The 16,420-nt window shown below is 37.4% G+C and overlaps 2 protein-coding genes across 5 annotated transcripts; one reads left to right on the top strand and one right to left on the bottom strand.

Annotated features, from left to right (window-relative positions):
• The first annotated feature begins 3,251 nt into the window (after positions 1 to 3,251).
• On the top strand, positions 3,252 to 4,738 carry LOC147505230 (uncharacterized). Its single transcript, XM_086604118.1, has 3 exons — positions 3,252 to 3,579; positions 3,721 to 3,946; positions 4,039 to 4,738. Exons 1-3 carry the CDS (start codon positions 3,316 to 3,318, stop codon positions 4,458 to 4,460), a joined length of 912 nt encoding a protein of 303 aa, XP_086460244.1. The 5' UTR covers positions 3,252 to 3,315; the 3' UTR covers positions 4,461 to 4,738.
• Positions 4,739 to 6,154: 1,416 nt separating this feature from the next.
• On the bottom strand, positions 6,155 to 9,736 carry LOC147505229 (beta-glucuronosyltransferase GlcAT14B-like). 4 transcript variants are annotated; one of them, XM_086557821.1, is made up of 5 exons: positions 9,334 to 9,736; positions 7,858 to 8,602; positions 7,684 to 7,759; positions 7,474 to 7,589; positions 6,155 to 6,938 (listed from the first exon to the last, which is right to left on the bottom strand). In XM_086557821.1, the coding sequence occupies exons 2-5, from the start codon at positions 8,414 to 8,416 to the stop codon at positions 6,439 to 6,441; spliced, it is 1,251 nt and encodes a 416-aa protein (XP_086413947.1). In that variant the 5' UTR covers positions 8,417 to 8,602; positions 9,334 to 9,736; the 3' UTR covers positions 6,155 to 6,438. The 4 variants fall into 4 exon arrangements, with proteins under 4 accessions (XP_086413947.1, XP_086413949.1, XP_086413948.1 ...); XM_086557823.1 differs by lacking the exon at positions 9,334 to 9,736 and adding an exon at positions 9,244 to 9,308; XM_086557822.1 differs by lacking the exon at positions 9,334 to 9,736 and adding an exon at positions 8,715 to 8,981.
• Positions 9,737 to 16,420: the final 6,684 nt, after the last annotated feature.

Raw genomic sequence — 16,420 nt, 5'->3', positions numbered from 1 at the left:
GCCAGACCTGATTCTACTCTCTCCCCAGAATCAAGAGATAGATACGTAGGCATTTCGCTCAACAATGAATCGGTCTTTCCCATTTCCAAACCCCTTCTCTTCTCTTATCACATTTGTAAGGCAGAACTAAAACGCTCCTTTACATACATCGGTTTGGCTATAGTGACACCCCTCCTAGTCCGTTAGATCTAATCTAAGATGATCAGATCTAACACTCCAAATTTCAAACAACAAACTAGGGGTAAAAACATCATTTCCTAGATCAAATTAGAAATCCACGCCTTGGATCTCTCTCTCCCCCATCTTGACAGCAAGAGAAACCATGATTTCTCGAGTCCGAATTTGTTCACCAGCGGCTGGTGCTGGTAAATTCTACTAGCACTAATGTTGCGCCACATGCACACTAACAACTAGCATCTTTGACCACAATTAACATAGAAAACCAAAATAATAATAAATAAATAAATAAATAACATTATTTTTAATTGATATAAACTGGATTATATATTTTCTCGTGAAACAAACAAACTCTGAAATCTTAATATTCCCTTTCTTCTTCTTTAAGGCGTAAACTTATCAATGACTTATAAACTTAACAATCCAACACCCCTAATCAAAAGAAGAGCTTGAAATCACTACCATAATAACACTAGTCTATCTCAGTAATCATACCTGAAAACTTCCTTAGCTTCTCTATATATTTTCAAGTAATAAATCATCATCTTTCGAAAACAACAAATCCCAAGGAAGAATCGAATCAAGTTCAAATCCTGTCAAACCCATGTCTCTAAAAAAAAGGCTCAAACTCATTAATGGGATGGTAACAAAAGTATTTCATAAGAAACCACTTAATCTTCTACTCAACTCCGATTTTCTTTAAAAACTTCTTCTTCTTCCTTTTTTTTCGCTAATCATTCTGTTTTTTTTTAAAGCTTCTTGATAAATGTTTGTTTATATATTCAGCATCAGTAAACACCTTGGTCTCAATATATATAATTCATTTGGAGTTGGATTGTTAAGTTTTTAAGCGTTGTTAAGCTTACGCCTTAAAGAAGTGGAGTTTCTCACCAGTCAGAGACTTAGAGTCCGTTTGCTTCCTGAGAAAATATATAATCCATTTCTATATTATTATTAAAATATTTTTTTAAATATATTGGTTTTTTATGTTAATTGTGATTGCTAGCTGTTAGTGCAACGTGGCCCAACATTAGCGCTGGTGAACAAATTCGGACTCTGATTTCTCTGTGTTTTCTCCATCTCAAGTGAGTTGAAAATTGCGTGCCATATGACGATTAACTCTCTCTCTCTCTCTCAAGTTGCGTTTGGTGAAGCATGAAGCTGTCTTCCTCTGAATGGGTGTTAAGAAAAGCTTTACTCATGCTTCAACGCATTGAGTGAGTGAGTGAGTGAGGGAGGAGAAGAAGATGGTCGTGAAAACTTATTAATCTCTCTCTAATGGCAATTCATAACGTGTTAGTGAAACTCTTAGATGGAAAAACAGCAACCTTAAAATTCAAAAACCCAACAATCTCAGGCTCATCAATAAAACCTAATTACACCATATGCAACTTGATTAATAAGATTTGAAACCATAACTTAGACCAGATGCAACTCGATTACTGATCTTATTCTCGAGTTGTTGATCCTCTTACTAATGGGGTCATCTTTCACGGAATTAATCCAGATCTGGTTTTTTTATTTTGTTTTTGAGAAGATGAGACCTAAAGACGTTTTTACCCCATTTTTGGTTTCTGAAATTTTAAAATTTCACAATTTTTAAATGAATTAGATTTGATGATCTCAGGATTAGATCTAACGGACCAGAAAAGGTGTGAGATAAGGGTGGCAAAATAAGGGTGTCACTATACCCAAACCGTTATATAAAAGCTCTAATGTACAAATATAATGGTTGTTTGAAGTTTTCACCAAAACTCCTAGAGGTAAGAGGTGCCAAAGTTGACTCTAAGACAAAAAAAATAAAAAACCTTAATCAAGTACTTTGAAGTTTGAAGTTGAACCATAAATTAAATGGATTAACACTTCATTCAATCAACTCGTTTAATATATACAAACTACCCTCAAAACTATGGGTTTCATATCATTGGCTCAATAATAAAATGCTAAATCTATGGTGCGCAGGTCGTATGGTATGCTATCAAATCTGGGCCACTCATACCAAGGGGTGCGTGTGTATTGCATGGCAAAAGTACTAATCCAAAGGCCCATATTACCTGCGCACCATACATCTCGCGCACTGAAGACATGCTCATAATAAAATACTAAATTTCATTATGAGATTTATTTTCAAATAATTAACATGCTAAACTCATGCTGTTGGGTACTATGACAAGTAGGATCCACGTTCATTGGATATAAACCTTCTGACCTTGTTCCACGTGTCACATATATTACAAACTCCAGCTTGCACCAGATCAGTCAGTGTTATAGCTTTGAAATGGACCCTATTCCTCGAGATATAGAAGTGTCAATAGTCCGGTTTTAGTCCGGTTTTAGTGTTATAAGAACCAAAAATCATTTAATTTTGTGGTTCCAATTCTAGTTCAAGTTATTTGCGGTTCTGAAAATTGTAGAACCTTATATATAATCACTAGTTCTTAGTAGGTATTTCCTGTTCTAGGTTTTTTTCATTTGTGATTCCACTATACGAACGAGTTGGTTTTTAAATATTGATGTAAGTAATTATGTCATTTAATAATAAAATTAAGTAAAATTATATATTTAAAACTGTAAATTATATTTTTATATTATTTATAACATTCAGTTTTGATCCGGTTTCGATTATGGTTCGGTTCTTTTCTTTAAAACCATTCAATTCTGATTATATATGGTCTGATTTGTTTAGTATCCATTTTTAAATGGTTTCTAATTTTAGGAATCTTAACAATAATTTTTTCAACGTTTTTGGTTCCGGTTTTGGTTCTGGTTAAACGGTATCCATTGACATCTTTATCGAGATCAGGATAAGATATGCCTCTTTTTTTTTACTACTAAAATAATTGCAAATATATCAAAGTGGCTCAAATTATTGGTTCATCTGACGTGGATCTTTGCTGTCCTACGGGCAATCTGATCCACCATTTTGACTGAATTAGACCTCTTATCCACTTAGAACTCGTCACGTTGGATTACTCATGCGGCGGATCGTTCAATTATGCTAGAAATGTGGGGTCAATTATGGTCAATGACTTAAATTGCTCACTTATATATAGAGTTAGGAATTTTGTGACATCTTTGTACTCTGTGCATTCATCTTTCATATTTGCCAAGACGTGAGTCCCATAGCCATTTTGTGACATGGCCAAAGTTATGGGGAGAGTTCCTGTGAGTCACCGGGCTTTGATGAGTTCTTTTGAAGGCGTTGAATTTACAGGTGATGCTGCAAGTCTTATGGATATGATGTTTGAATTTTATGAGGATGGAGAGGTGTCAATGGAAAGTTGTAGCACAAATAGCATAGAGGATTATGACTATGACCAAGTCGACGATGAAAAGAGTCCAGATTCGAGTAGTGTGGAAGAAAGAAAAGTTTTCTGGGAGGCACAACAAGAAGTTCTTCATGTAAGTTTCATGTCTTCTATACAGAACATTCGTTGGTACATTACTATATATATATATTGGGCACATCGCCCATGGTCTAGGACCAGGAATTTAATAATGCGACATGACTCACTCTATTCTACTTGGTGAGAATTCTTACAGGAGACCTTAAGTAGGACTAGTTCTCTGGAGTCTAGGATCAGAAAAGCCACCAAAGAAACACTCAAGACAACACAATCAGCTGGAACAATCTGCATTTGCCAGAGACCGATGGCACAGGGATGCCGCAAATGTTTGATGAGCGACATTTCTGACGGTCTTTGTAAAGCCGGTTACAATAGTGCCATTTGCAAGTCCAAATGGAAAAGCTCGCCAGATATTCCATCAGGTAAACATAGCATATATATTTGGATTTGTGTAGTAATTAAAATGAGCGTTGTTGGAGTCATCTGCTAAGAGTATATGGCATGGTATCTGCAGGAGAACACACCTATATAGATGTGGTGGACAAAAACACGAAGAAAAGAGAGATGAGATTAGTAATTGAGTTGAACTTTCGAGCTGAGTTTGAAATGGCAAGAGCAAGCGTAGAATATAATCAATTAGTCAACAACCTTCCTGAAGTTTTTGTTGGAAAGGCGGAAAGGTTACGTACCTTAATCAAGATCATGTGCTCTGCTGCAAAAACATGCATGAGGGAGAAAAAGATGCACATGGGTCCATGGAGAAAACAGAAGTACATGCAAGCCAAGTGGTTTGGTACATGTAAACGAACCATGCCTACAACGACGTTTTCGGAAGGACTTACCAGTAGACTGCAGAGACCAAAAGCTTCCTTGCTAACGTTTGATTTGCTAGAAAAGTTGCCTAGCTTGCACTGTACAGCTGTTGAGGTTTTGTGATTTAGAAATGGGATTTTGTACCACTCGTTTTTGTCCACTGGAATTGTACATTATCCCCATTTACATACATAATTAATTCCCTTTTTTTTTTAAAAAAATACATTGATTATTATTATTATTCAATGAAGCGCTGGATATGGGTCGCGCACTACAATAGATAACTGATACTATAATGTTTTTCTACATGTCATCGTGAAACAGTTGGGCGACGTGTTTCATTAGTTTGTATAAGTACTCAGTTTTTGTAATTAATACATTGTTGAGTATTAGTGTTATAAGTTATTCAGTATGAGGAAATTCTTCTGTCTCAGACTGGGATCATCAAACATTAATAAGCGTTGATGTTAATATCAGTTGCAGAATACAAAACGTATTGGAAAAAAACTAAATGTCTTTGTCTGCTATGTTACTGTGTATGATTCAAGAGTTAACACCGTCAGCCTAAGCTATTGCCAAGTGGATGCATGCTATGCATGTCCTGCATCCTACTGCAATTTCAAGCAGAGTAAAACAGAGCTTAAAAGTTCACCATGAACAAAATTGTCATCCTCAAAAGAAGAAAGACGAATCAAGCTCAGAAATAGTATAGCTCTAGGAAGTGATCAAACATAATCTGTTATATCTGATAATCTTCTGTAATCAACTCCTGATGACCAGAGAATGTACTATTTATAGATCTGCTTGCTTGTGAAAAAACACATTGGGAAGTTGCATGTCCTATATAATGTTGAAACTTCAAAATTTAGTTCATACAGTTTGGCATTTCTTTTCCAGGTTATAGACGTTTTGGCACGAAAGTCATGACTCATGAATATTTTAGGCTTCTTGTAAACGACAAAATCAGTCATCGTGTATATGTTACAGAGATTGTACTGTAACGAAGTTAAGGCAACACATTTCTTTCTAGGACCCTTAATGCTCAAGCAGTCAAGCCTATCAGAAAATTCCTTGGGAAGACGTATGAGGCGTCAGAGAGCCCTTGTCGCAGAACGTTTTTACCTACAGATAGCAGATACTACATTGTGTGTCTAGGAGACTAGGACTACGGACTGCTACTACATGTATATTCCCTCCCCTCCCCTCTCTCCAGTGGTGGAACGTGGAAATTTAAAGTTCTGACGCGAAAGAGGAAAAGATGAATTCCATAATGTCTACTGTATCTTTTTATGAAAAAAATATTTGGCATTCACAAATCCAATGGAAGTTGCTATATCCTCTATAAAGTAGCAAACAAACCTTAAAAACAGTAAATTTTCAAGAAGTGCATCATGACGGCCACACTTTGAAAGGTTGGGCACAAGGTCTTTGTTCGATTCCCACATTCAGAGGACAAAATAAAAAGGATCTAAGAGTCTATGGAAATTCAAAAAATAAATAAAATCATGTACCAGTTACTAGTCTCTGGACAATTTATGTTGTACATCAACCCTCGATCTCCAAATTTCTACTAGTGGAAATTGACAACATTCCCTTATTCTCTAAACGCTTTATGAGGAAAACGTAATCACGTAATCATTTGTTTCTATTGCAGACACAAATGATTTAGTGGAATCTTTATCCCCTTCCTGGTATAATTTCATATTTAGTATCATAGACATGAGATACTATTCAGACATAATTGGAACATACTATGTTTACAGGCACTAAGGAAGCAAGTCAAAGATTACAGAGACAAAAATCTGAAGATTTGTATAAAACACAGTAAAAAAACTCTATAAAGAATTTAGAATTATTACACCCTATAATTGTAGGATAGTAGTTAAAGGTAGTGTAAGCTACCTGGAAAATTGAAGTTTCTCCTCCTATGTGTGAGCTCCAATCGAACTTTAACACAGGTATGAAGAACGTAATGATTTTGAACCTGTAGACCATTTACCTAAGTAGCTACGTGGTATTTCTTTCACTGACTAAATTTTTTCAAAAAAATAATCTAATCGGGCAATAGAACCTATAACTACCAGAAATGGCTCCATTAGCTCTACTGGCATTGTTTTCGAGCAAGCATAGGTGAGAGCAGTAGCTTAGCCATGAGACGGGCGAGTCTGCGTGATCCTGGTCCAGGTTTAATGTTGGTAGGGTCCCCAACCTTTGAGCACAAAGGCTTTCCCGAGCACCATCCACCAGGAGTGAAGCTTGCATTTGTCCTGCCAAGGAGTTCTTTGTCAATCATATCCAATACAGGATCATCTGTCTTGAACTTTCGAGCAAAGGGAGCATCACTGGCAATCAAATTGGCAGTGTCGTTCGTTGAAAGAGTGTGGGGGTGCTGTTTTGGGGGATTGTCCCATGAAATGTAGTGCAAATCATGATTGATAGTGGTGTCCACAAACTCTGGTACATTGCAGATGACTGTCTGAAAGTAGCCTTCAGGAGAGGAGAGGAAATTTGTGTAATACATAAGGAGCGTTCTTGGTAGGTTATCCCAACCCCATACACAATACTCAACAAATGGACGTGATAGAACCATCCATGCTGAACCTGCAACATATACATGCATGTCATCAAGAGACAGTGTCAAATAATCAACTATCCCAGAGTGCTCAACAGACACTTCATGGGAGATCTCTCCCATCCAGTCTGACTGATGGATCACTTCTTAGGTTCAACCCCCACCCCCACCCCAAAAAAAAAACATATAAAGAGGACGACTACCTCATTGGTGCAGTAAAGTTTGTCAATCCTGAGGTTTTAGCTCAAGCCCTACTTCTACATCATTCACCACATTTCTTTTTCTATTAATTATAAATTTTATATATTGAACACTAGGAACAAGGGGTATGATGTTCATGATGCTCATTTACACTTAAGATAGAGTGAAAAATATCCTGGAGAGTACCACTTTTCAGGACCCAGCACTCTGTGAATGTTTATATGTGAGTCATAGGAGCTGCGCCCAATAGGAATTATGGTATATGCCTTGATGAGTTACTTGAAGTTCCGTAGAGCAATATTTATATTTAGTTGCAATGTTGCTGGATTACTACTAATTAAAAAAAGATGAAGTGATGCCAACCAGTAAATAACTTAAAGGTAGTTGGCACTTCTCGTTTCTCTGTCATCCAAAACACGTCCGATTTTTTGGCTTTATAAAGACCAGGATCTATAATCAATGGCTTTGCTCTTTGATCCCTGCACAACGTAACAAAATATATGAGTATACTAGATTTTCATTACATGGATAACCAAGAGAGAATTGGACAAAGGAAAAGGAGAACGAACTCACTCTTTCCAGTCTAAATTACTTGTATGTTCTACGAAATTCAGATTTCTGTTTAATTTTGAAAATGTGTAGAGAATATCTGCAGACAACAAATCTAATTAGTCTTGATCGTGCAATGATCAGGGATAATCACATTAAAGGCAATTATGTATAGAGACTTTAAATGAAGAGACAAACCATCTTGTGTCACTAAAGGGTAATCCGAAGCACTGAGGTTAATATACCAATCCCACTCCTTGCTTTTCTTAAGAAGGATGGAGGCGGCGTGAAGAGTATTGGCAACCATCGTTGGCCCTCTATATGTCACCATGTTAGCTTTGGTAATCATGTGCACATTCCCAATCTTTGCATAGATAGGATCTTTTTCTATACGCAACTCAAGCTCCAATCTTTCCTCCACAGGTGACTCTAAGTCCAAATGAACAACATATACATTCCACGGATGATACAAAACACGAAGAGTTCTCCAAAGCTTCTCTAAATCACCTTTAGATCCAGAGACCAGATAAGCTATACGAGGAAGGGATGGACGAGTAGGAAATGCAGGTAGTTCCGAAAATTTTGTTTCAACAAAAACAGGTTTAGTCTGGTTTCCAGAAGAATGCTTGGGAAAGATTGAGAAAATCGAATTGATTGTATGTAATGATGAAACAAGACCGAAGTTAAATGACGTGACGAGAAGGAAAGCGAAGATAAGGGAACTTATAGCAAGAGGGAACACCCATTTCTTTTCCATAATTAAGGTATCCACGTACTCTTCAACTTAACTCATCTTCCCTTACATTTCATAAAATGCTGGCTCCTAGATTCGCCATAAATCTTCCAAACCAACACAGCAGCAGATCAGAGTCCATTGACAGAAGATTTTACAAAACATTCAAATTCAGATCAACAGTTGGAATTGCCCTATATTCCAATATACCTGGCACAAGAACATTCAAAGAGCAGATTAAAATTATGTACACTCCTTCTACATAATTAAACAGAGGAATTTATCAGAGATGAATAAAACCAAATGATTCCCAAACAATTACTTGAATGGAATTAAAAGAAAGGCCAGTCGAACAATGCAATCATGCAGCGAGGGTATAAACTAATCGTTCACTACAAGAAACTTGACAACAAACACAATTAACAATCATTATAATTATAGGCATTGGTGAGGTAAATCAATATTTTAATGCTTAAGAAAGAGTAGTGCAATTTTTTATAAAAAGACCACTGCTCTTAGAAAAGAAATTAAAACAAATCAAACTATGAGTCAAAAGACAAAAAAACACATTGGTATTGGCAAAAACATATTTTCAAAGAATATAAACAAAAAACATCAAACTCAATCACAAAAATAACAAACCATTACTAATAAAAGGGTAACTGCACTGCATCTCTTGATGATTCAATATGGGCATTGCAGAATAACAGATTTGCATTAAAATGGTGAAGAAAGAACATGAAAGTTTCACATGAAATGGATCACACAGAAAGAACAAGTAACAGAAAATCTTAACAAGAAGAAGATCATGATCATGTTGCACCAATGGATCATAAGTCATAACAATATACCAATGGAAATAGCTTATATAGAAACAGAGTATATCAGAGAGAAGTTAGTTAACAACAAAGGAAAGGAAAGAAAAAGAAAAAGAAACCAACCTTATATGAAATATAGATTAATCCAAAGTAAATAATTTCAGGTGAGATTTTGGTAATGTATAAGGAGAACAGTTTCTTTCACATTGAGTAGTGGGGAGAAAGAATGAGTGTAGCAAAAAATTTATGATGAAACGTAAACTTTGTTATCACAACTCCTAGAGAGACCTATGAGTTAGCTTGATTGACATCATAATCCTATAGTATAGGATGTTGGATTAACTAAACCACATCTAACACACCATTGAGTAATTTACCAGGAAGAAAAAGAAAATCAAACTCCTTATTATTATTGCACACTATACGTGCCTCCACATTTTGTTGAATGAAAAAATCGGCAAACCTCAGCAGCGAGTTATAGTTCCTGTTTTGTGCATGTGCTCCATTCGGTAGTTTAACAATAGTGTTACCAGGTTTAAGATGGTTAGAAAATGAGTTTTAATTAGCCCTTGTAATTTTCCTAAGATCTAGATTACTCTTCTGAAAATTAGCAACAATTACGCAATTGTAACAAAAGTTTGTTCAACAATTTGTTTGACAAAAATCATGGTGCAAAATTTGTAGTCCTATGATAGATGGAATAGCCCCAAAAAACAAACCGGATCAATTAAATCATGTAAGCTTTAAAACAACACTAAATAGTGATATCTTCGGAGCATAGCTTCACAAGATTTTCAGGTGCATGATAGATTACACTGTGATTTGTGAGTCTGATTTGGGGAATCCTAGCGTTACAAAATGTGAAATTAAGTATAGAATCACATAAAGCCTCGACGGTCACGCTTCTGCTGAGACTTCCAACAGTTCAAAGACGTTAACCACCGACCAATTCAACTCATAATTAATTTGTGTTGGCATTATTATGCCATTATGTCGTTACACTCTATAAACATTTAACTGGACTAATAAATGGTCCACACGAAGGAGATCTCTAAGCCAACAAACAAATTAGATTCGGTGAGAATTATATGGTCTATTTTTTCTTCTTCCGTATGATCTGATTGCAGTTTTTTATATGGTGTGATGATCTTTGTGGAATCATTTGACCAATTCCATGTCGGGTTTTTTACGTAAAGCCTTCACTAAACGCTTTTGTGTCCAACAATGAAGACTATTCTATAAGGTGGGGGCTAGTTATACTCTGTCGTTTAATTTCTATTGGTATCTTCTAAGTTCTAGCAACGAAGACTACTTCGTGACAATTTCGTATAAATTAGTCATTGTACATGACAACATGTAGTCCGTCAGGAACTTAAGATCTCTTTTAGTACTAAAAGCCTATTCAAATTGGGCATCAAATGCAACCAAATCTTCGTTATATAATTGGCTAAATCTAATTTGTAATCATGCGCACTGAAGAAGCCCTCTATATAATTTGTAAAAGACCATAAGAAATAAGTTGTAACCAAATCTTTCAATCGAGCATCCGTTCTGCCACAGATATATATCAAATGCTATCAGCCTATCACAAATTTTCATGTACTACATTTTTAAAACTTAATGATAACTACATTTCCATCAGTATACTACATGTTAAAAAAAATACTGAAAACAAGAGAGTATATTTTAGGCAGGGCAGAGCTAACGTAAAGGTCCACCTGAAATAAATTGTTAACTTGTTAGACTGCGCCCATCTTCTCTGCCATCCTAGAACGAATGGTCTTCTATAAACAAGGTCTTCTATAAACAAAACATGGAGATCAATAACATGTCGATAAATGAATTTCTCAATTTTTTTATTCTAAATGACCCGGCCATGTCGCCCCAGAGAGTCCTCAAACGACCTCGCCATGTCGTCTTGGAGACTGCCCAAACGACCCATCCATATCGTCTAGCTAAAAACCCAAGAGCTTTGTCTCGAACGACATGCGCAGACTGCTTGCGTGTACATCACTCAAACGGCCTCGCCATGTAGTTTGAGTGTACAGTCAAACGATCCCGCCATGTAGTTTGAGTGTACATGACTTCTCTGATGAATCCAACGTTTTTGAAATTTGAGTGCAAGTTTCCTAGGTCGTTGTTTGATAGGCTTTATATTTGGATTTACATTTAATTTGTGGCAAACGACCTGAGGGTCGATTCCTGGCATATCAATATACGACCAAGCAAAAACATCTTTATTGAGAGGTAGAAATTTGACAAGTTGCTCCTAGAGTTTGGGATCTAAATTAGCCCCTACATAAACAAATTTTGGGTCGTCTTCTATGCCCAGACTGACTTTTTCTCCTAGTTCAATTTGCGCTTGCTTCCCCTTGAGCTTTTCTGTTGATGATGCTGGAAGCTTGAGGATCTTGCTGCTTTGGGACGTCTTTGTCTTGGTCGACCTGAGTATTGGTCGTGGTTGTTGCGCTGACGTGATTGCATCGATGAGCTTCTAGTTGGTTGCTTCTGAGCTCTATGATGCCTCGGGGTCCGGGGAACCGAAGGACTTGGTGTAGCGTTGATGAAACTGCTTGGATCTTGTGAATCCACTTGTGTCCTAAGATGACAGTGTAGGACGACTTGACATCAATCACACTGAAGCGTATTGAAGTTTTGACCATGTCCTCTTTTTCTCCAATGAAGACTGGTAGGATTATGTCTCCAATGGCATCTGTGCGGTCTCCGTTGAATCCATAGAGTGGTGCATTTGATTCTATCATCACCGAGTCTGACAGGTGCATATCCTTGTATGTTTGGTAGAAGAGGATGTCGCAGGAGCTTTCTTGGTCGATTAAGACCCTTTTGACTGTCCACCTATTGATTTTGACATGCACTACCAGGACATTATTGTGGGGTAGGCATACCTTGTCAAGATCTTCCTCGATAAATGATATGGAGGTTGTAGATTGAGAGTTGGTAGGAGTGATCACCTTAGCTTTATGGGAGAGGTGGTAGATTTCTTGTAGCGCTCCTACACGCCTGCGCTTTTCACGACCTGAGGTCTCATTGTTGAAGGTATCTGTAATCATGTGGATTACCTTTTCCTCATCGTGATCGGAGGAGTGCTGTCTCTTGTTGTGCCTTGACCGACCTGGAGATTTAGATCGTCGGGCTGTTATGCTTCTACTCCTTCTGTGAGCAGGTCGTTCATGGCTTTGGCTTTTGCTTCTGTTGCGATTGGCATTCAACTTATGCCTGAGGTCGCTTTCTGTCAGGAACTCTTTCAGTTTTCCCTCTTCGACTAAGTCTTGGAGGTAGTGCTTGAGGCTCCAACACTCATTTGTGTCGTGGTGGTGGAGTTTGTGGAAGTGGAAGTATGGACGTCCTTGGATTGCTACGACTTTGTTGATGTTGGGCTTGAAGTATGGTACTGTATATATCTTCTTCAAGATATGGCTTGGTGTTCTGGAGAAGTTGGAGAATTCTCTTTTGGTGTATGAGGGCTTGTGGGAGCTGGAGCCCTTGTTGTTGTTGTTGTTGCCTGAGTAGTGATTGCTTTATTTGGGTCCTCGTTTGTCGCTTACTGCAAGGACTTCTTTGCCTTTAACCTGGGCCATCCATTCTTCATACTTGATGTACTTGTCGATTTTGTGGTGTAGGTTGTCTAAGCGTTCTCGCTTGTTGCGCATTAGAGACCCTGCTAGGTCGGAGTAGTCCAAGAAGGCGTTGGTGAATACAGAAGTTGCAAAGTTGTCCTTGAGGCCTGGCTCCATTGATAGGAGTTCCTTCTTGAAACATCCTAAAAAAGCGCAGATCATCTCGCCATGTGCTTGCTTAAGTTGAAACAAGGAGTCCAGGTCGACTTGTTCTTCCTGTTGTGGACAAACTCCGCTGCGAACGACTCAGCCAGCTTGTCGAAGTTGTTGATTGAATCTGGTGTGAGCGTGTAGAACCAGTCTAGTGCTCTATCCTTCAAGCTTGCTGGAAAGAGTTTGCACTTCAGGTAATCATAGTCTGGAGCGATGTAGAGTGCAAGGATCTGGCTGAAACGAGCTACGTGCTAGCCTGGACACGAGATACCGTCGTACAGCGGGAACTTTGGAGATATAAATTCCGAGGGAGGCTGCTTGTCTCTGATTTTAGTGGTGAATGGTGATGCCTTGTATGACTGGAGCATCTTTTGAGCGACCTGGATTGCGCTGGCTTTGTCGTTTGACTTCTCCAACCTCTGGGCAAAGTCTTCTAGTTGTTGATTGGTGGTGGTGGTGAGGGTTGTGACTGTATTGTTCACCACTGCGTTTGGAGTGTCGTTATTGGTGTTGGAAGTGGTTTGCTCGCGCATCGTTTGGTTTTCTTATTGAAGGGCTATGAACGAATCTTGGAGAGTCTTCATCTGATCTGCTAAGGCTTGTAGTTGTGCTTCCATGGTGGTTTTATGACCAGCTTCGTGGGCTTGAGAAAATGGTTTGTGTGTTTTCTCAAGGAATCGAACCGGCAAACGGCACCAATGTAGAGGTTTGTGTTTTAGGATCAATGACCTGATGTCCTGTTTAATAGGGAATGGTTGCACTCTTACTTGGGACAAGAGTTGCCTACGTATCAAGCTTCTTAGGATAAACTTGAATCAAGCCTTACGTAGTTTATTTCTCTCTACTTATAGATGTTTGAGTTGACTTTTCTTATTTGCTTCATGCCATTATTAAGTGTAGATGCACATTGTGTGCTATCTTGATGATTTGTCATTACTCCTGATGTTACAAAGTAAATGTCTCCTTGATTGGTGCGTTTGACTGAGCTCAAGGATTGCGCTAGATGATTTGCTTCTATATATGGCTATAACTGAGATTTGGGACAACCTGAGTCTGGGTCGTTATGACAATATGACATATTGGTCATGTGGTACGAGCTGATGGAGATACGACCTGGGTTGTGGACATGTGTGTTGTAGTGATATGAATGTAGAACGGAGGGTACTTACAGAAAGCAAATTTAGAAATGTTTGTTAGGTGAAAATACATATTAAATGGTTGTGTATTGGTAGGAACCATTACTAATCATTATCAAAGGTGACACAGACTCAATCAGAAATTTGTTTGCATTAGGTCCATTCATAACTTTAGGTTTATCAATGTGGCAACACCTTATTCCCCTTAAAATTTTGGGTTGACAAATTTAATCTTCAATTTTCTTGCTATATGTAAAGGGCATTCATTATTTTCCTCCTTCATTGATGCAATCTTTTTCTATTTGTTATAGTTATCATGAGGAGCGGTGGATGGTACTATAAGGATCGATTCGGTCGTGCAAGGGTACCTTTGGAGTTGATCACACTTAAAACTGCTTGGGGTGCTGAAATATATAATTGATAAGGACACTTTCATATGGGGAGAGGATGCCCAAATGACCCAACCATGGCATCCTAGAGATTGCCCAAACGACCCCGCGATATCGTCTAACTAAAAACCTGAGAGTTTTGTCTCAATCGACACACGAAGACCGCTTCAGTATACACTGAAACAACATGGCGAGATCGTTTGAGTGCACAGCGAGACCGTTTGAGTGTACACTCAAACGATATAGCGAAACCATTTGAGTGTATACTCAAACGACCCGGTGGTTTCAACATGGCGAGATGGGTTGGATTGGTTGTTGGGCTTGGGCTTGGGCTGAAAACATTTTTTTTTAGGAAATGGCAAACTTGTAATATTTCTATTTTTTTGGGGGGTTGCCTAATGAAATTTGATGAGTGCCCGATTAAATCACCTTCTCCCTTTCCTTCCTCTAAGAAGAAAAAGTGATCCATGATTTCAAAAGATATCCTTTTGCCAGAAATGGAGGGAGATAATAATGGAGATATGGTGCACCACACACACCAAACACATTATAAAAAGAAGAAGAAAGAACAAGAAAAAGCTCTCTAGCCTTTGGTTAAACCCTTCATTCTTTCTTCCTACTGTGAAACAAATTCTTGAAAGGATCAAAACCCCCAACGATTACAAAATCATCCACAATTTCTTATCATTTTTTTGGTCTGTGAACAAGTTTAAACCAAAAGAGACAACAAGTCCATTTTTTGGTCTGTGAACATAGATGGATATAGGGGGTGGGTGTGGGGGCGCTCGCACCCCCTAAAATTAGAAAAACTCCACTACAACATAACTAATTGTCTAGAGACTCGCACCCCCCCCCCCCCCCAATTTTTTTAACAAACTTCCCCCCAAAAATTTCACAATTATAGTTAGAATATAATTAACAAAAAAACAAATAGTATGAAAAAAAAAAAAACAAATAAAAAACATTCCAATAAACCAACATTTTTTTTACTGGTCAGTTTGTATAATTCTAATCACCCCTCTTTTCTTTCACTCTCAATTCTTATACAAGCGTCAGAACAAAAAACAAAAAACAAAAAACAAAAAACAAAAAACAAATTTAGAAAGGAGTTGAGGCGCAGCTTGTTGCACGTTTGTCCTAATTATTTGTAAAACTCGTTATTATTATTAATAAAATTTTCACTTAAAAAAAACAAACAAAAAAAAACAAAAAACAAAACAATATAATTTTTTACTTTAATTTCAATGTTAATCTTTTATAGTTTTCTCTACATGATAATAGAGTTATATAAAGTTATAGCATTATAGGAAGTTAACAATTTGTTGAATTGTTGTAGACTTGTGGACTAGATTATGTACATATATATAGACATAGTAGTATCAATTAATGGCTTAAGTGCTTAAGTAGTTTACTTCGTAAGTCCATATTCAATTTTTAGTAGTCAATGCACTTTAGTTTTGTGAATTGAAATAAATTCATAATTTTGTTGATCTTTATTGTTTAGACCTTCATAAAAAAAAATTGTATATATTTTTTTTTCGGTGGGGTGGGGTGTCCTCGCACCCTGTGGCTTAGAATCCTGGCTCCGTCCTTGTCTGTGAACAAATTTACACCAAAAGAGACAACAAGTGGAATAAAGAACGTCAATTGTGTTCTTCCTGGCCAAGTACTTAACTTTTCATTCATCCTAGTTAAGGTTTCATATCTTTCTCTCCATACAGATTTCCAATTTTGTGTTTTTGAATAAAAACTATTAGTAAGATGCATTCATGATGAACATTATATTCAACTAAAGGTTTCTTGTACACTATATCTTGCTTCTTGCTTAGACCGGTTCATTTGTTAATGGGCATCTTTATTTCTTTTGTGATACTCGTTGATCAACAAACAAGCC

Source organism: Coptis chinensis, chromosome 4, assembly GCF_015680905.1.
Source record: "Coptis chinensis isolate HL-2020 chromosome 4, ASM1568090v1, whole genome shotgun sequence".
In the NCBI taxonomy this organism is placed as follows: Eukaryota; Viridiplantae; Streptophyta; class Magnoliopsida; order Ranunculales; family Ranunculaceae; genus Coptis; species Coptis chinensis.
Note: the sequence above shows the minus strand (reverse complement) of the source record. Positions and strands in the feature narration are given on the sequence as shown.